Source organism: Bufo bufo, chromosome 2 (assembly GCF_905171765.1).
Source record: "Bufo bufo chromosome 2, aBufBuf1.1, whole genome shotgun sequence".
NCBI lineage: Eukaryota > Metazoa > Chordata > Amphibia > Anura > Bufonidae > Bufo > Bufo bufo.
Window position 1 is genome coordinate 537,886,371 of NC_053390.1, and position 27,685 is coordinate 537,914,055.

The window sequence follows — 27,685 nt, forward strand, 5'->3', positions numbered from 1 at the left end:
CTCCTTTATTGGGGGTGTCTTGCTAATTGCCTATAATTTCCACCTGTTGTCTATCCCATTTGCACAACAGCATGTGAAATTGATTGTCACTCAGTGTTGCTTCCTAAGTGGACAGTTTGATTTCACAGAAGTGTGATTGACTTGGAGTTACATTGTGTTGTTTAGGTGTTCCCTTTATTTTTTTTTGAGCAGTGTATATTTGTAAATGAGGCAAGTAAGGAGCCAAGGGGCTGTTACTAACATTCCTGGTGCCCAGCCACGTCCACTGTGAAGGAGCCCAGCACCGCCCGCATCCTCCGAATCTCCTCCTTGCGCTAGAGCGCCGTAATCTCGCAGCTAGCGCATGTGCAGTTCGTTCCCTGAGGCTGATGCCAGCACAGAGAAGGAACACTATGCCGGCACTAACATGCGGAGTACTCGCGCGAGATTATGGAGCTCTAAGGCTGCATAAAGATGAGTGTCCGCATGCGTTCAGTGAAAACTGCGCGATTTCGCAAACAAAGCCATTAAGTTTTGTTTCCGATCGCGTTCAGTTTTTATTGCACTGGTGCAATGCGATTTACTGCATTTTGCAAGCGCGTGATAAAAAAACTGAACTTTTTTCAAACATCATCTCTTAGCAACCATCCGTGAAAATTGCATCGCATCCGCACTTGCTCGCAGATGCGATTTTCACGCAGCCCCATTCACTTCTATGGGGCCAGCGTTGCGTGAAAATTGCAGAATATAGAACATGCTGCGACTTTCACGCAACGCAAAAGTGATGCGTGAAAACCACCGCTCATGTACACAGATCCATTTAAATGAATGGGTCCGGATTCCGTGCAGGCGCAATGCGTTTGCATCACGCATTGCACCTGCATGAAATTCTCGCTTGTGTGAAAGGGGCCTAACTGTGACGTTGGGGAGCAAGGAGGAGATTAGGAGGATGCGGGCGGTGCTGGGCTCCTTCACAGAGGGCGTGGCTAGGCACCAGGAACGTTAGTAACAGCCCCTTGGGCACCATTTACATATATATAAAAGCGCTTTTTTGACACAATAAAAGCACACAGAACTATGGGGAATGGATATTGTGGACGTGCGAGCGGCAATCTAGCAGCGCATGTCCGCAGCTCTATAGGAAAAATCCAGGTGACAGAATCCCTTTAACGCAATCGGTGATGCAAGTTTTATTTTCTTTGTAACCAAAAGAAGGACATCATCTCTCTATACTTAGATTTAATAAAATAAATGTCTATATGAAGTCTCTCTTTAAAGAGTATCAGAACCTAAAGTCTTGCTCTTATTAGGCTACTTTCACACTAGCGTTTTAGTTTTCCGATATTAAGTGCCGTTATAAGGTCTCAATACCGGAAAAAAAAAAAACTTCCGTTTTGTCCCCATTCATTGTCAATGGGGACAAAACGTAACTGAACAGAACGGAATACTCCAAAATGCATTCCGTTCCGTTCTCATACCGGAGAGCAGCATGCTGCAGTTTGCTTTCCATCCTGGGATGCGGAGCAAGACTGATCAGTCATGACCCACAATGCAAGTCAATGGGGACGGATCTGTTTTCTCTGACACAATAGAAAACAGACTTTCAATGGAGTTCATGACGGATCCGTCTTGGGTATGTTAAAGATAATACTACCGGATCCGTTCATAACGGATGCAGACGGTTGTATTATCAGTAACGGAAGCGTTTTTGATGAACCCAGCCGGATCCAGTAAAAACGCTAGTGTGAAAGTAGCCTTCGCAAAACACTACGTGAATGTATCCATATAACACAGGCTCATTTTGATCAGAGGTAGAAATCTTTGCAATGCATCTACTCAGTTTGTTTTTCACTTTTGGTTTTGGCTTACAAATACTGATGCAAAATACACAAGTGTTAACGAGGCACTTTAGTTTCTACAGTGTTCCTTTCATAGTGATTATACAATCTTAAAAGGGGTTGTTCACCCCTGCAGACTTCACTGCTTTAAACAGGGACACCGAAGAGCATCAGTGGCATGGGTGAAGCAAAAGAGCTGAAACCCAGCCTTGGGGATCAGGTAAGTATGATTCGATTCTTCTGCAGATCCAGCCACGCTGGGGAAGGGGGGTCTGCCTGCAAGGCTCCTAGGCGTGAATAACCCCTTTAAAGCATGTTACAACAATTAACATAACCTATCGACAATAACGAAGAGGAGACAAACTGTTAGGGCAATATCCTTTATTGCAACCAGGAAAAACTTATACGGGAGTTAGATTCCGTCGGCCATGCCTGCTCCAGATTAAGCAGTGCTCTCTAAAGTAGGTTGTTGTGAAAGGCAGTTTTACAGAAAGAATAAATATGCATGCTGGGACATAGAAGTATTGCTAACGATTTCACCTTTTCTTAAGTTATTAAACTCTATAGAACACTGTCCCAGGGGAAAACAATAAAAATCCTGAGTTCAAAATGTGCTAACAACATTCCTCCAAACCAGGCATGATCATGATGCATTCTGAACACAACTAGAAATGAAAGCCCAATTTTTTGCTTTTTCCTAACAAATGATCTGGTGGGTTCAGATCTGCCAGGAAAAGTACGTTACATTGACTGCAAGAATACATATCGTGCTCTCACTACAAGCAGAGGACTGCTGGGCCCAATGCTTGGCATGAAGGCAAGGATGCCATTTCTACAGCTAATTAAACATCGATTATTTTGTGTAGCAGATACTATACACTGTATAAAACCCACATGATGCGGAAAAACAAGAGTACTTAGGACCGACAATGGAGTAAGTCAATTCTTATCTATTATTTTGTCTGTCAATTCAATTTGATAACTGAAAATCTTTTTAGTGTAAGGTCAGTTTTCACAAGAAAGCAATAGCACAAGACTTAAATGAAGAAGGGAGGTAGAGCACAGGCCTAGATAAAGCCTCTACTGAAGGACAAGTCTAGAACACAAGATGGGACAGGCTTGCAGGGAAATGTCAAGGTGCACAAAATACAGTAAATATACCAGCAGAACACAAGGGAACTGACAACACTAGGTTAAACAATTCTGCTAATAAATTTTTTTTGTCATTGTTTTTGGTTATTTTCGTAATTTTTTTTGTACTTTTGTTTTCTGTTCATTTATATTTTTTTTAAGCTTTTAGTTAAATGACAGATGGAACAAGAATCAGTAGCACAAGTAATCAGGCGAGGCTTACAGACCTCTGTCTAGGGCTGGTAGGGCATGGCCTCTGAGTACACACAGTTATTAGTGAGATGTGAACACCGCTCATGCTTAGGGGGCCTGCAATGCACTGCATTGACAGTGCTTACCCCACCACATCTGAAGGTGTCAAAAGGGAATCTAATCTAGCATGTGGCTTTGCAATATTTGTGCTGATATTACATGACAGACACTGCTTGAAGGTGGGGGCAAGGGGATATGCTGCCCTCTTGAATGGACAGACCACCGTTACATGCAGCAATCTCCATGACCCCAACCTCAACAGTGCTATCTTCATTATAAAGCCTCTTGATCCCGTCATAGAAGTCATCAACTTCCATCTGCTCCACTTTTCTCTTAGTAGAGGCCTGCTTGCAGGCTACCGGAGCTGCCAGACGCTGGTAGAAGTACGGTGCTCCCTTCATAAGAGATCCTGGTGTGCTTTTGCCCTTGTAGTGGACTCTGGGGCCTGAGACGGAGGAGGGACGGAATTGGTACTCTCCTCTGTTGCAGGTCACCAGTGTCCTCTTGAGGGGACTGTAGACATATACAGTGTTGGGAGGCAAGGAAGCCTGCAGAGAAGAAAGGTGTCGCGATGCTTCTTCCCGACAGAGAAACAGCTTACTGCTATCCATCTATGAGAAAGAAGATTACACATATCATCAGTGATACAACAGCTCACCACAATTCAGCTTAAATAGGTTATCAAATTCTAAAAATGGCCCCCACAATGCCCAAGCTCTTCCTATGGGGGGAGGAAGATACAGCGGTGGCCGTGCCGGGATCTGGAGTGATGCAGGTGACGTGGGGTGGGGTAAGTATGATCTATAGGACGGGCCCGGGCATTGTGGGGGGCATTTTTAGAATTAGATAACTCCTTTAAAGAGGACATGTCACCACAAAATGCAGAACAATCTGAAGACCGCAAGTTATAGAGCAGAAAGAGCTGAGCAGATTGACATTGTTTTGCGGGAAAAGATTCTGTGAAATTTGTATTTTATACATTTATATCTCTGCTTTTTCTGACTTCATTATAGACAAAGGGTGTTACCAGTGACTGACCGCATTCTCTGTGTAAGTGTGTATACATAGCTGTCAGTCACCAATAGCTGTACACAGGGGAGATGTTATCAGTGATTGATAGCATTCTCTGTGTAAGTGTGTATACATAGATAGCTGTCAGTCACTGATAGTTGTACACAACTGAGGTGTAATCGGTGATAGCATTCTCTGTGTAAGTGTGTATACAGAGATAGCTGTCAATCATGAATAGTTGTACACAGGAGTAGTATTATCAGTGATTGATAGCATCTGTATGTGAATACATAGACAGCTGTCAGTCACTGATAGCTGTACATGTACTGGCATTGCAGTTAGTTATTGACCACAGCATCTGAGGGCACCTGGCAGCTAGGGCGCTCGCTCCAGATTAGGCACCATCTTTAAAAGGAATCTGTCACCCGTTTTATGCTGAAGGGATCTGACAGCTCCAGAGCATGCCAGTAAATCCTGATTAGGGATCGACCGATTATCGGTTTTACCGATATTATCGGCCGATAGTCAGGATTTTGCACGTTATTGGTATCTGCATCTATTTTGCCGATATACCGATAACGTATGGGGAACAAGAATCGCGCTGCTGACAACGCTCTCTGTGTTCCCTCAGCAGCACAGGGGAGAAGGAAGCAGTGTCTCCCTCCCCCTGTGCTGCTGCTGCTGTCGCTGCCACCAATGATAGGAGGGAGGACAAGGGGAGAGGAGGGGCTGTGGCCACTGCGCCACCAATGAAGATAATTCTCTCATTAATTCATATACAGGAGGCGGGAGCTGGCTGCAGAATCACATAGCCGGCTCCCGACCTCTATGAGCGGTAGCTGCGATCTGCGGTAGTTATATTAAGTATAAATGAAAAAAAGATTTACAAAAAAAAAAAGATTTTTGCAATTTTAAAAAAAGTGACCCAGCATTTTGCCAAGATCTGTCACTAGTTTATGTTGCCCTTAGTTAGGACACCATAAAAATAGCAACATATTCTTTTTATAGAGATGACATCCACGTTGTGAAGGGGTTAATGTCATATAGTCATCTTGCATCTTCCTTTGAATAATTTATTTCAAGACATAGGATAGTTGGTTAAATGTTTTCAGTCTTTATGACGTACTTCACACCTGGTTACATTATCACATCATGATATAAAGTAGACCAAAATAACAGTATAAATCTACATCAGGGGCAAAACAGCATTATAAAACAGGATCATATATATATATAGAAAAAAATTACCAGCAGCACCACCAAGCCAGAAAACAAGTAGAAAGGGTGCACTGTCCGAGTATGGTAACTGGTGCTTACCCACTGATACGGAACAAAGAAATCGGACTGCACTCCAGTTGTATCTTCAGTGAAAAAAGGTTTATTCACCCATAGGTGGCACAAGCGACGTTTCGGCTCGCAATGAGCCTTTCTCAAGCGAGAAAGAAAGGCTTGAGAAAGGCTCATTGCGAGCCGAAACGTCGCTTGTGCCACCTATGGGTGAATAAACCTTTTTTCACTGAAGATACAACTGGAGTGCAGTCCGATTTCTTTGTTCTATATAATATATATAATATATATATATATATCACACACATACATACACACGGAAAATCTGGCAGCACTCCCTTCAGCAGTATCACAGGGTGCAAGCGGTGGTCCCTCGATTCAGGATGGAAGATAAGAAGATCCGAAGCACTCCTTGAAAGATAAAATGTGCTCTTTATTCACACATATCAAATATTGACAACGTTTCGGTTCTCTCACAGAACCTTTTTCAAGTCAGGTGAGAGAGGTTCTGTGAGAGAACCGAAACGTTGTCAATATTTGATATGTGTGAATAAAGAGCACATTTTATCTTTCAAGGAGTGCTGCGGATCTTCTATAGTATTTTGGATCTACTTTCTTATATCATGATGTAATATCTAACCATTAGTTCTTACATTTTGGGGACACTATTGTGGCGTAAATAAGTTACAGATTATGGTGCACGTCATATGTGCACAACAGTTTGCGACTTTTATACTTCTTGGCTTCACATGGCCCGCTGGATTTACTTTAACTTTCGCCAGAAACTGGTGGAAGTTATAGCTTTAGGCTTCATTCACACGTCCGTGGTGTGTTGCGGACCCGCACCCCTATAGAAATGCCTATTCTTGTCCGCAACTGCGGACAAGAATAGGACATGTTCTACCTTTCGCAGAGCTGCGGACCCGAAGATCGGGGCCGCGCTCCGCAATTGCGGACAGCACACTGTGTGCTGTTCGCATCCATTCCGTCCCCAAAGAAAATGAATGGGTCCGCAACCGTTCCGCAAAATTGCGGAACGGATGCAGACCTATTTGCGGACGTGTGAATGGACCCTTAGTCTGCTCCAGCTCCTGGGTGGTGTAGACTTGTTTCTGGCCTACGGAAATCAAAATGGGCATAGATGCCCGTGATGAGAACATAGTCCTACCACTTTACAAATCACTGGTCAGACCACACATGGAGTACTGTGTACAGTTCTGGGCTCCTGTGAACAAGGCAGACATAGCAGAGTTGGAGAGGGTCCAGAGGAGGGCAACTAAAGTAATAACTGGAATGGGGCAAACTACAGTACCCTGAAAGATTATCAACATTAGGGTTATTCACTTTAGAAAAAAGACGACTGAGGGGAGATCTAATTACTATGTATAAATATATCAGGGGTCAGTACAGAGATCTATCCCATCATCTATTTATCCCCAGGACTGTGACGAGGGGACATCCTCTGCGTCTGGAGGAAAGAAGGTTTGTACACAAACATAGGAGATGATTCTTTACGGTAAGAGCAGTGAGACTATGGAACTCTCTGCCTGAGGAGGTGGTGATGGTGAGTACAATAAAGGAATTCAAGAGGGGCCTGGATGTATTTTTGGAGCGTAATAATATTACAAAAGCTACTAGAGGGGTCGTTGATCCAGGGAGTTATTCTGATTGCCTTATTGGAGTTGGGAAGGAATTTTTTTCCCCTAAAGTGGGGAAAATTGGCTTCTACCTCACAGTTGTTTTTTTGCCTTCCTCTGGATCAGCTTGCAGGATAACAGGCCGAACTGGATGGACAAATGACTTTTTTCAGCCTTATATACTATGTCAGGGCAGAAATGCACCTAATCTGCCTCTTAACCCCTTAGTAACCACCAATATGCCTTTTTAAAGCAGTCACTAGGGGGCCTTAGACTGGACCGCCGCCTTTTCACGACGGCCTGGTCTAAGTGACTCTGAAATGAGACACACGCTCCTGCCCTAACTGCCTGGAACAGAAGGAGTGCCGATCCGGGCTGTTTAACCCCTTACATGCCACTGGCAATGGTTCCCGCCGCATGTAATCGGTAACAGAGGGAGCGGACTCCCTCTGTCTCCCATCAGGACCCACAGGGTTCCAATGTGTGTGTATAGGCAGGCTGGGACCTGGTGTAGAGGCCCCAAGCCTGCCTTCAGTGCTCTACAGCAGGCTGTGCCTCTCTGGCATAGCCTGCTGGTCTATATCAGTATAGCACTGACATTGAAATGCAATGCACTGTAGGGATAGTACATTGTATTTTAGAAGAAATCAAAAGATTGAGTTAGTCCCCTTGTGGTACTATTAAGTCGTTAAAAAAAAACTTTAAAAAAAAATGTTTTGTTTTTTTTCATTGAAAATATGTTTCAATTTAAAAAAGTTGCAAAAATAAAATCTCCCCCACATTTGGTCAAAAAGACTGAAAACATATACCAAATTATCCTATGTCTTGAAATAAATTATATTCAAAAGAAAATTGAGTGTGCTGGATACCAGGAGGGTTGGTACCCTATTTCAAGGCACCACATGAAAACTTGAAGCCCAGTAGACGGCGCTCACCTGTGCAGATTGAAGTAGTTTGATAGTAAGAGCAAGCCAGTCAGGAAGCAGCTTTTCCATGTCTAAGCTTAGAACGGCCAGTGCCAGCATGGACCCCTTGAACTGCAGAAGCTGGTGGGAGGCTATGCACTGTAGGAGCTGGCGAGTCAGCAGCGCTACGTGCTGTGACGGGTTCACCTCAGGCTCACTGTCTAACAGATGTTGGCTGGTCGTCAGCAGCATGGCATGGAACTGGTAACAGAAAAGATGGTAACTGAGAACATTCTGAAATCTCAAGGCGTTCCCTACTTACATAACTTGTGTCAATGTTTACAAGAAACCTCATTCACAGTCTCATCCAATAATTCCAATAATAGATAATGATGTTGTTGATGAAAATCAATCATTCATGCATTTCTTTTAACCGCTTAGTGACCAGCAAAATGTATTACCGTAATTTTTCAATATTATTATTTTTTTCCTGCACAAAAAGTGATTTTTGGCGTGTTTATTTTGTACATCGTTCCATGTTTCCCGTGAAATAACCTGATAATTAAATTCTTCAGGTTATTGTGGTCATGTGGATACCTAATGTGTTTTGCTGTGCACACATTAAATAAAAAATATTTCACAGTAAGGCTCCATTCACACGTCCGTAATAATAATGGGTCAGCAATTTGCGGAACGGGTGAGGACCCATTCATTCTCTGTGGGGCAGGAATGGATGCGGACAGTACAGGGCTCTGGAAAAAAAATAGAGCATGTCCTATTCTTGTCCGCAATTGTGGACAAGAATAGACATTTCTATGGGGGTGCCGGCCGGGTGTATTGCAGATCCGCAATGCACTACGGACGTGTGAATGGACCCTTAATGATGCCAATATTTTTATAAAAATTTTTTTTTTGGGGGGTACAATTTTGAAAAAAAATGATATTACATTATTTATAAAAAAAAATTAAATCCCATTATGAGATTACCATTTTATGACTTTTTACACACTTATAATGTACTAGCATACTCCTGTATACTAATACATTATGCTCAGCTGCTGTTAGGGAAACATTAGTGTGCCTTAACAGCAGACAGTCCTGGGGTCCTTCATAGGACCACAGGGCTGACTACAGACCAATCACCCATTCTCTGATTAGATCACAGGGGGAGTCTTGTTTGATCATGCCACGGTAGGAACCGCGGCATGATTAAAGGGTTGACTGCCAAAATCAGAGCTTCTTCTGACCCCAGCTGTGAAGTGGACCCTGTGCTCTAAGAGACGATTTTTAGCGCTGGAGCCCTCTGGCAGCCTTTAACCCTCCTCAACTGCAGCAAAGTCTTTTAGGTACGGACCTGCACTGCCCACCATCAAAAGACAGTGGGTGGTCATTAAGGGGTTATTTACCTGTACTATAGGAACTGATTAAACTTGAGTGATCACCCTTACCAAAGCTCTACTTCAGTGGGGCTTCACAAGTACATGCAAATCGGCGTGACACGGTGAGACTGAACTCCAAGTCAGAAACAGGAAAGATGATCCAGCACTGCCATAAGTAAAAACGGATTTATTTCTTTGCAAGATACAAGCAGATAAACTGTTGACGCGTTTCAGGCTACACTAGCCCTTTATCAAAAACCTACAAGCATACACATAGTTCAACCATTAAAATACACATGTTAAACTGAACCAATAGCATACCTCCCAACTTTCTAACTAAACAAAGAGGGACACATTGTGCAGCGCGCAAAGCGTGCCGCGGAAAAAAAATTCTGCACTAGGCCATGCCTCTAACTCCTCCCAAAACATAACTATGCACCTAATCCCAACCATTATTATTCCTCCTTCATGCAACCGAACAGCATTTATGCCCACACTGTGCCCCCTCACAGAATTATGGCCAGCTGTGCCCACAGTAATATGCCCAATTATGTGCCCCCCAGTAATATGCCCTGTTATGTGTCCCCAGGATGTCCAGTTATGTGTCCCTCACAGAAAGTTAAAAAAATAAACACCACATACTTACCTTGTTCCCAGCAGCAGCAGAACATTGGCTGCTCTGGTCTGTGGAGGAGGCGGAGCCGAGGCTGACTGATGGCCAGCCCCGCCCCCCCGCACAGAGGTGTGGAGAGGCGGCAGGGATGATGAAGCAGGGAGCCGATGCCAGCTCTCTGCTTCATCATAATACAGGCAACTGTCTCTGGTTCGTATGGAAGCAGTGACAGCTGCCAGAAAGTGGGACATAGCTCCTCCGTACCGGTTATCAAACTGGTGTAAAGTAGAACTGGATTAGTTGCCCATAGCAACCAATTGGATTCCAACTTTCATTTTCTAAAGTAGATGAGTAATGAAAGGTAGAATCTGATTGGTTGCTATGGGCAGTTCTACTTTAGACCGGTTTGATAAATCTCCCCTTATGTTTAACTTCCTACAGCAATGGCAAGACATTTAACATCACGACCTACACTAGACCATATTGGTTGTCCAGAGAAACCTTTTGGATTTTCATGTTGGAAACAAGATATCCAAAGGGGTTAAATGAAAGACCGGATGTCATACTTTACTATTGAATAATCCCATCAATATATAATTGTGTTGAGAATTTCAGATGGGTTTATTTTGTAGTGTGAACAGTGCTTGTGTTTCTTATCATAAGCATGGGAATAGTTAATCATTCACTGACATTCAGTGATCCTATTGTTTCAGGGTTTTCACGTGTATTTTAATGGTTGAACTATGTGTATGTTTTGATAAAGGGGTAGTGTAGCCTGAAACGCGTCAACGTTTTATCTGCTTGTATCTCACAAAGAAATAAAGAATCCGGTTTTACTTATGGCAGTGCTGGACCATCTTTCATGTACAAGAACTGACTGGCAGAACTAAATGCCAGAGTAATCTGTGAACAGGGCTGAGCTGCAGTACTCCAGACACATGGATGAGGGCAGTACTTTGCAGGTTGGTACAGTGAAGGTACACTACAGCCCCACAATTCTGAGTTCCAGGAATCAGAGTCTTCAGATCAGACACTGATTGCCTATCCTACAGATAGTACACCGTTACTGTGCTGATCTTTTAAAGGGGTTGTCCAGGAAATAATCATTTTCCAGGATGCCCGCAGCTTGCCTCTGCTAGGGCGAGACACACCAACACTGAAGCCAGTGGTTCGCTGCAGCGGAGCACATGACCCGCCCTAGGAACACATCTGCGGCAGCCTTGGATGCTTCAGGGGGACCGAGGTTGCCACGAGAATGAACAGCTCCCCCCAATCACCGCTAGGGGGAGCCATGCTGGCTTGTGAAAATCAGTTGTAGTGTTCCCGAGAGACTTTTATTCCTTATGTTTCAGTACAATGTGGTCAGCAATGGAACGCTGAGGTGCACAGAGGGGCTAGGCCACACCACTGGGTGCACTCATTTCCGTAAAGAATATACAGTTGCAAGAAAAAGTATGTGAACCCTTTGGAATGATATGGATTTCTGCAAAAATTGGTCATAAAATGTGATCTGATCTTCATCTAAGTCACAACAATAGACAATCACAGTCTGCTTAAACTAATAGCACACAAAGAATTAAATGTTACCATGTTTTTATTGAACACACCATGTAAACATTCACAGTGCAGGTGGAAAAAGTATGTGAACCCTTGGATTTAATAACTGGTTGAACCTCCTTTGGCAGCAATAACTTCAACCAAACGTTTCCTGTAGTTGCAGATCAGACGTGCACAACGGTCAGGAGTAATTCTTGACCATTCCTCTTTACAGAACAGTTTCAGTTCAGCAATATTCCTGGGATGTCTGGTGTGAATCGCTTTCTTGAGGTCATGTCACAGCATCTCAATCGGGTTGAGGTCAGGACTCTGACTGGGCCACTCCAGAAGGCGTATTTTCTTCTGTTCAAGCCATTCTGTTGTTGATTTACTTCTATGCTTTGGGTCGTTGTCCTGTTGCAACACCCATCTTCTGTTGAGCTTCAGCTGGTGGACAGATGGCCTTAAGTTCTCCTGCAAAATGTCTTGATAAACTTGGGAATTCATTTTTCCTTCGATAATAGCAATCCGTCCAGGCCCTGACGCAGCAAAGCAGCCCCAAACCATGATGCCCCCACCACCATACTTTACAGTTGGGATGAGGTTTTGATGTTGGTGTGCTGTGCCTCTTTTTCTCCACACATAGTGTTGTGTGTTTCTTCCAAACAACTGAACTTTGGTTTCATCTGTCCACAGAATATTTTGCCAGTACTGCTGAGGAACATCCAGGTGCTTTTGTGCAAACTGTAACTGTGCAGCAATGTTTTTTTTGGACAGCAATGGCTTCCTCTGTGGTATCCTCCCATGAAATCCATTCTTGTTTAGTGTTTTACGTATCGTAGATTCGCTAACAGGGATGTTAGCATATGCCAGAGACTTTTGTAAGTCTTTAGCTGACACTCTAGGATTCTTCTTCACCTCATTGAGCAGTCTGCGCTGTGCTCTTGCAGTCATCTTTACAGGACGGCCACTCCTAGGGAGAGTAGCAGCAGTGCTGAACTTTCTCCATTTATAGACAATTTGTCTTACCGTGGACTGATGAACGGCAAGGTTTTTGGAGATACTTTTATAACCCTTTCTAGATTTATGCATGTCAACAATTCTTAATCGTAGGTCTTCTGAGAGCTCTTTTGTGCGAGGCATCATTCACATCAGGCAATGCTTCTTGTGAAAAGCAAACTCAGAACTGGTGTGTGTTTTTTTTATAGGGCCGGGCAGCTGTAACCAACACCTCTAATTTCATCTCATTGATTTGACTCCAGTTGGCTGACACCTCACTCAAATTAGCTCTTGGAGATGTCATTAGTCTAGGGGTTCACATACTTTTTCCACCTGCACTGTGAATGTTTACATGGTGTGTTCAATAAAAACATGGTAACATTTAATTCTGTGTGTGTTATTAGTTTAAGCAGACTGTGATTGTCTATTGTTGTGACTTAGATGAAGATCAGATCACATTTTATGACCAATTTGTGCAGAAATCCATATCATTCGAAGGGGTTCACATACTTTTTCTTGCAACTGTACGTTTTTTTTCTTCTCTGTAACGCTGCAACAGATTTTCACAAGACAGGTATCATATTAAAGGGAGTCTGTTCATGTTTTAAACTGCTTATATTGTGTTCATGCACACACAATAATAACGGTACCTTTCTTGTTTTGGTCCAATTCTTTAAAGCTGCAAAAACGAGGATATAATGTTATGCAAATGAGGGCTCGCAAGTTTTGCATGCCCAACTCCTCCCCAGTCCTTTCATGTTACACCATCTCCCGAGTGTACACAGTTTGCCGCGGGGCCCGGGCATGCCCACTCAGATAACCACATTGCCGCTGCTGACTGCTGTTTTTCCCCACTCCGTCTCCTCCATCTTTACCAGAAGCCAGTGCATGCACACTGCTGCAAACGAAGCCAAGGCACTCAGTGGTTATCGGAGTGCGCATGCCCGGCAGTGAACTGTGCACGCACGGGATCTCAGGAATTGGAGATGATGGTGTAACATGAAAGGGCTGGCCAGACTATATACTAGGGAGGGGTTAGGCATGAAAAACGCCTAGAGGTCTGGGCACTTAAAGCAAGAACGCCACCCCTGGGCACTTGCGAGCCCTCATTTGCATAACATTCTAACCTCGTTTTTGCAGCTTTACAGAATTGGACCAAAACGAGAAAGTTACCGTTATATTGCGTTCTTGCACATGCACACACAATAATGAGCAGTTTAAAACATGAAAAGTTGGTGATAGACTCCCTTTAATCAGCTGGATCAACCCTGCCAGTTCTTATACCTGGTTTTATTGGATTGATCCTGCCAACCATATTCTCTTTAAGGCTCCATTCACACGTCCGTGGTGTGTTGCGGACCAGCAAATTGCGGCTCCGCAACACACCCACCCGGCACTCCTATAGAAATTCCTATTCTTGTCCGCAGCTGCGGACAAGAATAGGACATGTTCTATCTTTTGCGGAGCTGTGGACCCGAAGATCGGGGCCACGCTCCGCGGATGCGGACAGCACAATGTGTGCTGTCCGCATCCATTCAGTCCCCATAGAGAATGAATGGGTCCTGCGGAACGGATGCGGACCCATTTGCGGACGTGTGAATGGAGCCTAAAGCATACTTGCCAATGCTCCAGAAACATCCAGGAGGCTGCTGGAAAATGGGAAGACCTTGGAAGAGCTGGTTTCTCCCTGGCATAGCAGAAACCTTCCAGTACCTTCTGGACAGCACCCCTGAGGAGCCAGGATGCTGTGTCATCAGATGCAGCTCAGGCATCTAAAACTCACTGAGGAGGCAGCTCCATGTCTCAAAGGTGTCATGGCCAACTTCCATGCTCTCAGGCCTCTTGGAGGACTTTTCCTAATGGTCCATTTCCACGTCCACAAGTGTTTTGCAGTCCGTGGCTGCGGACAGGAATAGGACATGCTCTATCTTTTTTGCGGGGCCGAGGAACGGAAGTGTGGATGCGGACAGCACATTGTGTGCTGTCCGCATCTTTTGTGGCCCCATTGAAATGAATGGGTCCGCACCCATTCCGCAAAATTGTGAAACGAATGCGGACCCATTCATGCGGACGTGTGAATGGACCCTAATAGTTGGCAAGTATGGACTTTCCTTAAACTTAAAAAAAAACTAAAAACTTTTGTTAAATCATATTTACAATGTGAAGGAAATCCAAAGGTGTAGCCGTATGAAGATCCCAGTTCAGTTTGTCCAGAATAATCCTCTCCATCCTGAGAACTTCAGCTGGAGAACAACCGCAGGAACTTCCTTGAGTCAAGACCTTGAGGAGAGGAATCCGCTACAGGAGAAAGAAATCACAAATTAGAGACTTAATTCCAGTTGAAATATCAAAAATAAAAATAAATTCTGTCTTCATCATGTATAGCTGATCAAACACAATGGCAAACTGTTGGTAGAACAAGCTCTCTCTCCTTTTCATTTCAGTGGGAAGAGGTCAAATCCAACATTTCTCATCCATCAGAATGCACCCATACACATTAGATTTGGGCAGTTCTGCCAAAATTGGGGAATTCCGCTAACTATGAACTAAGTTTTATAGCCAACTGCATGCTCATGTTAGAGGGGCTGCTTGGGTGGAAAAGGGGATATGTCCGGGTTCAGCTCCTTATAAGGGTCCATTCACACGTCCGTTGTTTCTTTCCTGATCTGTTCCGTTTTTTGCGGAACAGATCTGGACCAATTCATTTTCAATGGGTCCTGAAAAAAAAAATCTGACATTGAGCTGACATTGAAAACGAATGGGTCCAGATCTGTTCCGCAAAAAACGGAACAGATCAGGAAAGAAACAACGGACGTGTGAATGGACCCTTAAATGGGTTGTCCAGGATTTTATTACTGAAGGCCTATGAAGATAGGTCATCAATATCAGATTGGTGGGGGGTCCAAAACCCTGACACCCCCCCAATTGTTACCCTGTAGCTCTGGAAATCATTGATGCATATCTTTTAACCCCTTATTGACCCCTTATTCAGCAGCCATAACCTGTCTATTTTTTTCACTTACGTGGCTGTCTGAGGCCTTGTTTTATGCAAGAGAAAAGTTATTTTTGGGCATTGGTCAGGGGTAGGGACGAGCGAATCGCCTTCTAATGAAACATCTGAAGTAGATTTGCATAAAACTGCATTCTAAGGGTCCATTCACACGTCCGTTGTTTCTTTCCTGATCTGTTCCGTTTTTTGCGGAACAGATCTGGACCAGATCTGGACCCATTCATTTTCAATGGGTTCTGAAAAAAACCGGACAGCTCAATGTCTGATTTTTTTTCAGGACCCATTGAAAATGAATGGGTCCAGATCTGTTCCGCAAAAAACGGAACAGATCAGGAAAGAAACAACGGACGTGTGAATGGACCCTAATACTGTACGCAGCAGGAGCTCCGTACAGTATTAGAATGTATTGGTTCCGATGAGCCGAAGTTATTGCTTCGCGAGACTTCGCGCAATAACTTCATAAATGAAAGTTTTACTGTAAAAAACCATTTCCCGAACTCTGGTTCCAAGTGGTACTCCATACAGTATTAGAACTAAGTTTTATGCGAAGTCGATTCGCTCATCCCTAGTCAGGGGTACATATAAATTAGGGTGTAATTTATATAATTTGTTCCTATGCAGATATATAAAAAAAAAAAAGAGTTTTGGTTTAGTTTATTTTTCAGGCCATTCATGCTTCTCCTGAAATAACCTGATAATTAAATTCTTCAAGTTAGGCCTCATGCACACGACCGCTGTGTGTTTTGCGGTCTGCAAAACACGGACGGCGTCCGTGTGCTCCCCGCAATTTGTGGAACGGCACGGACAGCCATTGATATAACTGCCTATCCTTGTCCGCAAAACGGGCAAGAATAGGACAGGTTATATTTTTTTTGCGGACCACGGAACGGAGCAACGGATGCAGACAGCACACGGAGTGCTGTCCGCATCTTTTGCGGCCCCATTAAGGTGAGTGGGTCCGCACCCGAGCCGCAAAAACTGCAGCTCAGATGCGGAGCAAAACAACGGTCGTGTGTGAGGCCTTAGGCTACATGCACACGAACGTTGTTTGTTTCCATGTCCGTTCCGTTTTTTTTGCAGATAGGATGCGGACCCATTCATTTTAATGGGGCCGCAAAAGATGCGGACAGCACTCCGTGTGCTGTTCGCATCTGTTGCTCCGTTCCGTGGTCCGCAAAAAATATATAATCTGCCCTATTCTTGTCCGTTTTGCATATCAATGGCTGTCCGTGACGTTACGCAAATTGCGGAAAGCACACGGACGCCATCCGCAATTTGTGGACCGCAAAACACACAGCGGTCGTGTGCATGAGGCCTAACTTGAAGAATTTAATTATCAGGTTATTTCAGGAGAAACATGAATGGCCTGAAAAATAAACTAAACCAAAACTCTTTATTTTTTTATTTTATTTTTTATATATCTGCATAGGAAAAAAATTATATAAATTACACCCTAATTTATATGTACCCCTGACTAGGGATGAGCGAATCGACTTTGTTCTAATACTGTACCGAGTACCACTTGGAACCGAACCAGAGTTCGGGAAATGGTTTTTTACAGTAAAAATTCATTTATGAAGTTATGACAGTGTGCGGTCCACATCATTATGTCCATTCTGTAGCCCCGCAAAAAAAAAAAAAAAAATAGAACATGTCCTATTCTTGTCCGTTTTAGGCATTGTTACAATGGATCCGCAAAAAAAAAAAAAAAAAAGAGAAGGATGGCATACGGATGTCTTTTTTTTTTTTGTGGATCCGCAATTTGTGGACCGCAACACACATACGGTCGTGTGCATGTACCCTTAGGCTACTTTCACACCTGTGCTTTCCCTTGACAAAAGAAAACAGATCCGTCCCCCACTGACTTACAATGGTTTTAGAGACGGATCCATCATGGTTATTTTAGAGATAATACAACCGGATCCGTTCATAACTGATGCAGACGGTTGTATTATCATGACTGAAGCGTTTTTGCCGATCCATGACGGATCCAGCAAAAACGCAGATGTGAAAGTAGCCTTATTCCGGTCATGTGGATTGTGCAGTGGACGCAGCTGGTAACTGCTGCTATGCTACCAGTGACATGAGCCGCTTCATCCACTACACAAAGAACAAAGCTGTGTAGTTCTGGCGCTGACTTCTGTGTCGGAGCTACAAGGAGGAGACACAGGGCGACATCAGGCCCCACTGATGTAATACCGATTGCCTATCTTCAGGATAGTCTATCATTTTCAAAATCCTGGACAACCCCTTTAAGGCTAGGGCTGCAACACCCAGTGCATGATCAATGATCACAGCGTAGTGCTGCTGCCACCACAACACTGCAGTCTCTAGGATTCCAACTCTGCTTGTTACTGTTGTGTCGCAATAGTGGCAACTGGTGGATCTCATTGACTTACATTAGTTGAGTAGACAGCCCAAGTCACTATGTAGCCCGAGCCCCTGACACCTTTGGGAGGTCTCTCTAGCCAACGCCCACTCCTGTCTATAATATATGCCCCTTGCTACAGAAATATTTAGTCAAATGTGTTAAGGCTCTTTTACATGGGCTGACGATGTTTGTTCCCCACCATCTCCCAGTTTAAAAATGCCCCACGTCCCGCCGACAAATGAAAAGGCTCCTCCATTGGTTGCATCCTTCTGAAGGCATACCGATCGTTGTAAATCCTTGTGTGCTGACCGTATGAAAATTGTACGATTAAAGATTGTACTAATTATTTAGGACAGTGGTAAAAATACATTAGCAGTACTGCAGATATGAAGTCCAGATCACTTTATTTTGCTACTGCCCCCTGTTGACAGCGCTCAGAGCTGCGTTGAAATACATTGTCAGGACTGCTGCGCATGAGTCCTCTCCATTATGTTAGAACAGCACAGCAGTCCTGACTAGTATTTCAACGCAGCTTTGTGTCGCTGACCGCAGGGAAACTGGGGGCGGTAGGACAATAAACTAAATTAGTGATCTGCACTCCTTTTCTGCGATACTACACAAACTACTGAAGAGAATAGGCCAAAATCAGGGTGACAGAGTCCCTTTTAAATAACTACATTTCATCCTAAATGGAGATGTCGTGAGAAATGAAGCTGAACTGAACTTACTTCATCCTCCTCAACGGTTTTGGTAGCAAGGTAGAAGCAGCTGATTGCAATGCACCGCAGGTACTTTGGATGGGCCTGCCAATAAAAGACAACATATTTAGCATCCATGTTCATTATTTCTACCTTTTTACTCCAGTATAGCGTATACCGGACTGAAACATTCCATGGAAGACTCAGTCATGTTGATCCCTAGATGATCCCGTCCATCTCTGGTATACACAAGGTCACGTTTCACAGATTGCACTTACCAATAAAGGCACCAGAAGGACAGACGGAACATTTTAGCTGGGCTTGGAGTATTGGGTTTTGTCCTATATAAGCTGAACTGTTTCAAAGCTTTTTGGTCTAATACCAGTTTTAACAGATGTCTGACCTCCTCTCTGTTTTACCAGTTTATGCTACGGTCATATCTGTTTTAACCCCTTCGTGACCAGCCTGTTTTGGGCCTTACTGACCAAGCATTTTTCTTCCTTTTTTCATCGTCGCCTTCCAAGAGCTATAACTTTTTTATTTTTTCAGTCTATGTAGCTGTAGGAGGGCTTGTTGTTTTATGGGACAAGTTGCAGTTTTGTAATGGTGTCATTTTAGGGTACACATAACTTTCAGATTAACTCTTTCTGGGAGGGAGATGGAGAAAAAACAGCAATAATGCCGCTGAGTTTTTACACTATAATTTTTACGGCGTTCATTTTTCGGTATAAATAACATGATAGCTTTATTCTCTGGGTCAGTATGATTACAGCGATACCAAATACAATTTTTTTTTTTTAAGTTATACAACAACTTTTGTGCAATAAAACCCTTTTTTTGTTTTTTAAAAAAGGAAAAAAAAATTTTTTTGCCTCGCTGCTTGTTAAGACCCATAACTTTTTTTTCCTTTTTCTTTCTATGGAGCTGTGTGAGGGTTTGATTTTTGTGGGGCGATTTGTAGTTTTCATTGGTATCATTTTGGGGTAGATTCCTCTTTTTGATCACTTGTTATTAAGTTTTTTCGGTGGCGACTAATAATGAATTAGCCATTCTGCCATTTTTTTGTTGTTACGGTGTTCACCATGGGGAATCATTTACATATTTGTGTAGTGCGATCATTATGGATGCAGTGATACCAAACATGTGGGGGAGATTTTATTTTTGCAATTTTATTTCCAATGAAAAGCGTATTATGGGGGGGGGGGGGAAGGATTTTTTATTGGAATTTTTTTATTTAATAAATGTTTATTTTCTACTTTTTTTTTTTTTTAATTAACACTTAATAGTCCCACATGGAGACAATCACAGGCAATCTGCTTTTAAAATACAATGCACTATCCCCTATAAGGCATTGCATTTTAAGGTCAGTGCTATACTGACATTGACCAGCAGGCTGCACCAGAGAGTCACAGCCTGCTAGAAAACACTAGTCCCCAGCTAGCCTTTATACATCATCAGAAACCCGTCAACGCATTTGCAGGGTGACAATGGGAGACAGAGGGAGTCTGCTCCCTCTGTCACCGCTTACAAGCGGCGGGAGCCATTAAGGGGTTAAACAGCCGGGATCAGCAGTCTTGCCAGTCTGGGCTGTTAGAGCAGAAGTGCGGCTCTCGTGTGGGAGCCAAGTCCCAGCTCTCCGCTGCACGTGAAAAGGCGGCAGCCCAGCCTAAAGCCCCTTAGTGACCACTGTAAGGGTCCATTCCACAGATCCGCAAAACACGGACATCGGCGATGTGCGTTCTGCATTTTGCGGACCGCACATCATCGGCACTTAATAGAAAATGCCTATATGTATTGGTGGTCACTAAGGGAGTTCGAGGCATAGCAGAGTACCACCGGGCACTGCTTGATCCTCACTGACTAATGGGATCTGACAGCCTTTCAGCATAAATATCAGCTTCCAGCCAGACAAATACTGCTGCATGCAGTGGTTTTTGTCTGACCAAAAGCTGCCAGATCCCTATCAGATGCCATTATAGTCAATGGGAATTGGCCTGTGTGTGTCAGTTTGCGGCTATGCCAGTTACGGTAACGCCTCTGCCGGAACAGACTACAGGATTACCTTTACCGCAGATGTGATACCTACCCTTACCTGTTGAACACTCATTTGTTCAGTCAATAGCACAAAATACAGAGAATTGGGCAGTAAAGACAAATTAAATGCAATTAAGATAAGAAACTAAAATATGGACAAAAAGTAGCAAATATGACATTAAATATCTGTTCAAAGACTGACAATGCACAGCACAAAGTTTATAGAACAGTTCCTTCCATGACTTCTAGCAGTAGGCCCCTGCACACGTTGCGGATTACACATGGTTTTTCCACGCAGATTCTTGTGCGGAAAAAGCACAGCATAATCCGGTACCAGCAACATGTATGAGATTAGACAAATCCCATGTACACTTGGCTTCTTTCTTCTGGGTGGAAATTGACCTGCTATGCAGATTATCACATTTGCAGCATGTCAATTCTTTGTGCAATTTTTTTGTACATTTGTGAATTTCAACTTTTGCAATGCAAGAGGCAAGATCTGCGGCAAAACTGCATCAAGTAACACATGCGGTATTTGATGCAGAAATGCACATGGGAATCTGTGCGGATTTGGTTTGGAAACCTGCACCCGTGTAATGCTCCTTGTACCCCTGCACTAGTGCATTAGGTGGTCACAGAACTTTCTGCCGGCCGAGTGATCACTCAGCTGACTGCTATCCCTGCCCAGTCCCCAGTACATGTATGTGTTTAAATGGGGAGAGATCAACGGATCAGATAAACAAAAACTATTTGCCTGCTACTGGCCATGAAGTTAGTTTATCGATTAATGGTTGCATCAGGATAGGTCATCAGTATCCGATTGGTAGGCATCCGACTCCCAGCACCCCTGGTGATCAGCTGTTTAAAGAGACTGAGGCTCTTTGGAGCGCCACAGCCACCACCTAGGCCACGGAAGTCACATCCATCGGTCACATGGGCTAGGCACAGCTCAGTCTTAGGCCGTGTTCCGCGGCTGAGAGCGGTTCGTGGTATGCCGGGCTGGGTTCCTGTTCAGAGCAGGAGCGCACGGCGTCATTGGTTGCTATGACGCCGTGCGCTTCATGCCACCGCTGCACTACAGTAATACACTATACGAGTGTATTACTGTAGTGCAGCGGCTACATGAAGCGCACGGCATCATAGCAACCAATGACGCCGTGCGCTCCTGCTCTGAACAGGAATCCAGCCCGGCATACCACGAACCGCTCTCAGCCGCGGAACACGGCCGTGTGCATTCGGCCTTAGTTAAGTAAATGGGGCTGAGCTGCAATACCAAGTACAGCCACTGAACAATGTACAGCACTGTGCTGGGTAAGCTGCGAGATGGCTCTTCAAATAGGTGATCGGTAGGAGCCCCACCAATAAGGATAGATCATCAGTATTAAACACTCGGACAGCTACTTTAAGGCATATACAACTAGTCTACTACCACCACCTGTGTGTCAGACTTTACTGTAATTCAGCATAACTAGACATAAGTATATGTGTCTGGCACATAAGAAGGATATTGGGGAGAACAGCAGGCATACTCATTTTTGGGTATCGAGGTATAGAGATTACCTCCCCTTGGAAACCCTTACTACACTACAGTAATCCGTGAATAGTGGGATGCCGATATCCAGTCACTCACGTTCCTCTGCGGTGCACCTGCAGGCCAACTGTGATCCATAGAGGGGACTCCTGCGTGTGCACAAGTATACTTCTAGTACTAGCTTAGTTAGGGTTTCCGAGGTGACAATGTCCCTTTAAGGCTAGGTTCACATCTGTGGTGAATGTTAACGACAAAGAAAAAAGGACAAAATACCACTGCATGCAGCTGTATTTTGTCCGGCAAAATGCTCCAGAAACCAAATGGACGCTATTATAATGAATGGGATCCATCAAGTTCCTATGCCGGAATAGAATACTGGAATCTAAATGCAGATGTTCACATAGCCTAAACGTAATGGGAATGTGTCATCAGAAAATGACCTTCTGTTTAAACCAAGTTTTTATGTTAAACATATTTTTAGAATTTTTCGTAACATTTTTTTAAAAGAATTATAAAAAAAATTTCATGTTACTATCTATATTTAAATAAAAATCCTAAAATCCTGCAGTAATTACACTGGCCACTAGGCCTAAAATATATCAAGACTTCCTGTTCTTTGACAGCAGCCACCATGGGCCACAGACACAATGGTCAGGAGGGAACCTCACTGACTTCTAAGGCCTCTTTCACACTGGCGTGTGCGCCCCGTGGTCGTGCTGCCGCCCGCAAAATGCGGGCCGCAATGCACGAGCACAGTCCGTGGGGCAGCCGCAGAGGATCGTGGACCCATTCATTTGAATGGGTCCGCGATCCGGCCGTTCCACAAAAAGATAGGACATGTTCTATCTTTTTGCAGAACGGAAGTACGGGACGAAACCCTATGGAAGCACTCCGTAGTGCTTCCGTAGGGTTCCGTTCCGTGGTTCCGTTCCGCACCATTCCGCATCTCCGGATTTGCAGATCCATTCAAGTGAATGGGTCCGCATCCGTGATGTGGAATGCCCACAGAACAGCACCCGTGTAACGCGGTCCGCAATACGGCACACGCCAGTGTGAAAGAGGCCTAAGGGATATTTTTCTAGGCATGCTCTGTGACCTGTGCAGAAGTCACTATACAAGGAGGGAATAGATCAGGCTACTTTCACACCCGCGTTTTGGGCGGATCCGTCATGGATCTGCAAAAACGGATCCGTTACAATAATACAACCACATGCATCCGTCATGAACGGTTCCGTTTGTATTATCTGTAACATAACCAAGACAGATCCGTCATGAACTCCACTGAAAGTCAATGGGAGACGGATCAGTTTTCTATTGTGCCAGATTGTGTGCGTTTTGCTGTCGGCCTCCAGAGCGGAATGGTGACTGATCGGAGGCAAACTGATGCATTCTGAGCGGATCCTTTTCCATTCAGAATGCATTAGGGCAAAACGGATCCGATTTGGACCGCTTGTGAGAGCCCTGAACGGATCTCACAAACGGAAAGCCAAAACGCCAGTGTGAAAGTAGCCTAAATGGTGGATCCTGGTTATCTATAGAGGGGATATCTGTCATTGTAATCCTGCCGATAATAGCTACTGAAAAGGAACAGGAAATTATGACCTATTATTAGGTCTACTGCTCAGTGTAAAAATTGCATAATGATCTACATTTTTTAAATAGTAGATAGAAAAAAAATCTAAAAAAATGTTGTGTGTAAAAACGCAATTTGAACAATGGGTCATTTTCTGATGACACAGTCCCTTTAAATACAGTATCTACACAACAAACTTCGTGCCCAATGAGTGTCTGATCAGGGAATGGCAAGATAATTTCAAGGGAGATTTTCCTAAATACTATAATGTGACGTTCCATGACATCCATTTATTCATGTTTTTTGAAGAAAAAAAAGACGCCAATCTTTTTGAGGTTTTAAGTGCAGTATTTCACACTGTGCGCCAATTGGTAACCATAGACAATAGGAGTGATCACCTTTACAGAGGCCAGAAAACGGTCCAAAATACTTATGGCCAGAGCGAGGGTTTCTGGGTAAACATGGAACTGGTGCTTCAGTTTGGCCAACCAGTGGATCACCTCTTCCCGCTGTTGTGGAGAAATAGCTGCATCCTATTAAACAATATAAAGAGGGGGAGGGGGTAGAATGAATTAATCCAGAACCAGCACTTTCAAACTTCAGCATATCCACATTCAAAGGTCACCGAGTTTTCAGCAAACTTTAGAGATGTCATAGTGACATATCAAAACTTTTGATCAGTGGTGGGCTGAGTGCCAAGACCCCCCACCAATAACTACAACAAGGGGAGAGAAGTGAGACTGGCTCAATAGAAAGTCTATGGTCCAGTCTTGATTCTGTCTCCTTCTCTCTCCTCATTCTAGTGATCGGTGGGATCTCTGCACTCAGACCCCACCAATCAGAATGTTTGATATGTCTCTATGACATGTTAAAAGATTGCTGAAAACTCAGTGACCCTTTAAGGTCTATAAGCATGGCCACCACTGTTGGATTGCAGGGTGGCCGTAACCATGGAAACAAGCAATGTATAATCAGACGGAAAAACGAAGCCGTAGCAGAGCTCAAGACGCAGTTTTGCTAGTGCACCTTGATGACGGAACCTCCAATTATGTGTTTTGTACAAAGTCATTTAAAGAGAACCTGTCACACAGAACACAGTGGTATTCATATTCATTTTCAGTGCAGAGGTTTTAAAGGGGGGAAATTCAGTGTTAAGCCAGGCACAATGCCTTGTAGTGCTAAGTCAGCTGAATGGAATGATACCTTTCACTAAGTGAAGTGCAGCGAGGGCGGGCCCAAGCTAGTCTGTGCACCTTTGCTTCCTGTGCCAACCCCTCCCTCTCCTTGATTGACAGGGTTCCTGCATAGCCATCTTGGCTGGCCCTGTCCATCAAGGAGGAGGGAGGGTCTGGCAGAGGAAGAAGGAGGAGCAAGGCTGCACAGAGTAACTTGTGTCCGCCCCTGGTGCACTTGACTAAGTGAAACATGTCATTACGTTATTTGGCCTGGTGAATTTCCTGGTAACAGATTGCCTTTAAGAGGACAATTACCTCCAGGAAGCACATGGGACCTGCATTTGGCTCCCAATCTGTTGGCAGATACAGGTATATATACTGGTGGCACCAGGGACATCAAAGCATTACTGAACTTGACACAAGGTTCAAACCCATATAACCACCTGTCATATTGGGAAATGGCTCATAGACTACAGAAAGCTGGATACATCTGCTGTACCTCCTGTTCTCTTAAGATAATGTATTGGCTTATCTGCCTCATTGTGATGGTTGTGCCTAGGACAAACACAGCTGCAAACTCAGGTCTGTCACAACCAATTCAAAGTGTATATGAAAGAACCACAAAAACTACTCTTTGGTTACGGCCTACAGAGCTGCATTGTAGGTCCTACATGATATGAGCATTTTTCTCTGAAGTTAAAGGGGATTGACCAATTGACTAATGTAAGATGCCTATATGGCACTTACTAATATAGCCTTTGTTGATCTTCTGTGCTGTTTGCTATATTTCATAAACCATGTCCCCTTGATACATTTTCTGTGCGGTCCATAAGATGGCCACTAGTAGAGGGCCATGTGACCAGACACATGACTCAGCCTTCTCACATAAATTCACTGCACCTGAACTAAACTCCCAGCAGTGCAAGTGCAGATGGTAGGTGCACTGTATTTGAACGGAGGAGACACCACATGGAGGTGATTTGCCTGGTCACATGACTCTCCATCGGCAGCCATTTTATGGACAGGACTTCTGTGTGAACAGTAGAAAAGACATGGCCAACAATAGGGCATAACTTATGAAATAGCAAATGGCACAGAATTTCAACGAAGGCTACATTAGTAGGTGCCATATAGTCATCTTACCTACATATTGGTCAACGGTAAACAAAAAGTGGCCAACCCCTTTAATTGTTATACTTCTACTAATCTTTCATGTATCAGATTTGTCATATCTTGCCAGAACAGAAGGTAAAGCTGGATATACACAGTTGTGTGGACAATAGCTTTCTCTCCCAGCTCCCCCGTGCAGTTGTATGTACAGCTAGGCCAAGAATCACAGAGGGGAGAAAGTCCATGAAAGTCTTTTTTCCCCCAAGAACAAAGGAATCAGGTAGTTGAAGTCCATCTGCTGACAGAGGAGAGTCAGGAGGAACCAACACACATTAGATGGTCAAAATTGTTGTGTTTGGCCAACAAATAACTAATGTGCAGGGCCAGCTTAAAATGGAACTAGGGCCACTGGGCCTGAATCCAAGCATACAATTTTGCTCTTGTTTCCTCAGATATCACAATTTCAGACCATGAAAAATACAAAAGAAAAGCAGTACAACTTTCTCTTAGGCTGCAGCCATGTCTGCTACCCCCTCCTTCTCCCCCTCTCAGGCTAGTGCACATGAGCCAAGAAGTGTTGGAGGAGAGGGCTGGGTTTAGTCTGGATAATTTCTATCTACACTTACATAGTGCTATCTCAGGACTATAGAACACCATCTGGAAAGGTATTGGAGGGGTGAATCTCACCCAGAATGCTCAGATGGCCTAGGTAAAAGAATCCAGGAAAGTCGGGTTGCTTCAGCAAAGTGTAGTTTGCTGAGGCTGCTTTTTCAAAGTTGTCTGACGGGCTAGATTTTTACGGAAGGGCAGATAGGTGTTGGTAGTGGGACTTTTCAGTTCCTCCCCACTCCAGTACACCACTTTCCCCTAGCCAGAGTCAACCCAGGTGAAGCTATTGGCGTCATTGCTGGGGGAAATAGATAAAGGGCTGGAAATCTCATTCAGTGTCAGAAAGCTGCAAGACCTGCTTGTTGTGCCAAGCCTGATCTACTGTTTAAGCTGAGTGCATAGGTTAGAAAGCCCCTGTGTTTACTTAGTGCTCAGACAGGCAAGGACTTTATGTTGCCGTTTATGGTTTATTTTGCGTGGAGTCATAAAAGTCAATGTATAACTTGGATGCCATTATCTTGGGTTGGATGAAAAAAACTTTTTTTAAACTCTTGGAAGCCTGTGTCATGTCATTGCCTTCCTCATCCACAAGTACCGATCCCAACTATATATACACAAATTTGTGTGAAAATATACATCTCCCTGTTATTAGCAGGTACCTGCAGATTTAAAGGGGTTTTAAAGTGTTTATTTTTACTGATGACCTATCCTCAGGTTCGAGTTCGGGGTTTAAGTGAATTACGTAATGGATTCTGTTCTCATAGAATCACATATTTCAATGCCCACATGCCGCATTATACAAGTGTATGGCCATCTCCAAGGGTTCCGTTCTGATGGCCATACACTTGTATTATGACGGCACGCAAAACCGAATGCCTCTGAAGGCATTCCCTTTGGCATTCATTTAAACCCCGAACCCAAACCTGCCAAAAGGTTTCACTCAACTCTAGTCATCAGTATCTGATCAGTGGGGGGTTCGTCACCTGGAAACCCCAGCTGATCAGCTG

General features: G+C 43.9%; 1 protein-coding gene across 1 annotated transcript in view; it reads right to left on the bottom strand.

Moving 5' to 3' along the window:
• Positions 1-2,183: 2,183 nt before the first annotated feature.
• The window catches only part of CCNI (cyclin I), a 65,614-nt gene continuing 40,112 nt past the window's right edge, over positions 2,184-27,685 (bottom strand). The window contains exons 3-7 of the mRNA XM_040418022.1: positions 24,183-24,317; positions 18,677-18,751; positions 14,725-14,865; positions 8,071-8,301; positions 2,184-3,811 (exon numbers count right to left, since the gene is read on the bottom strand). Coding sequence (XP_040273956.1) covers positions 3,356-3,811; positions 8,071-8,301; positions 14,725-14,865; positions 18,677-18,751; positions 24,183-24,317 — 1,038 coding nt within the window. The 3' untranslated portion in view covers positions 2,184-3,355. The remainder of the gene's footprint in view (positions 3,812-8,070; positions 8,302-14,724; positions 14,866-18,676; positions 18,752-24,182; positions 24,318-27,685) is intronic.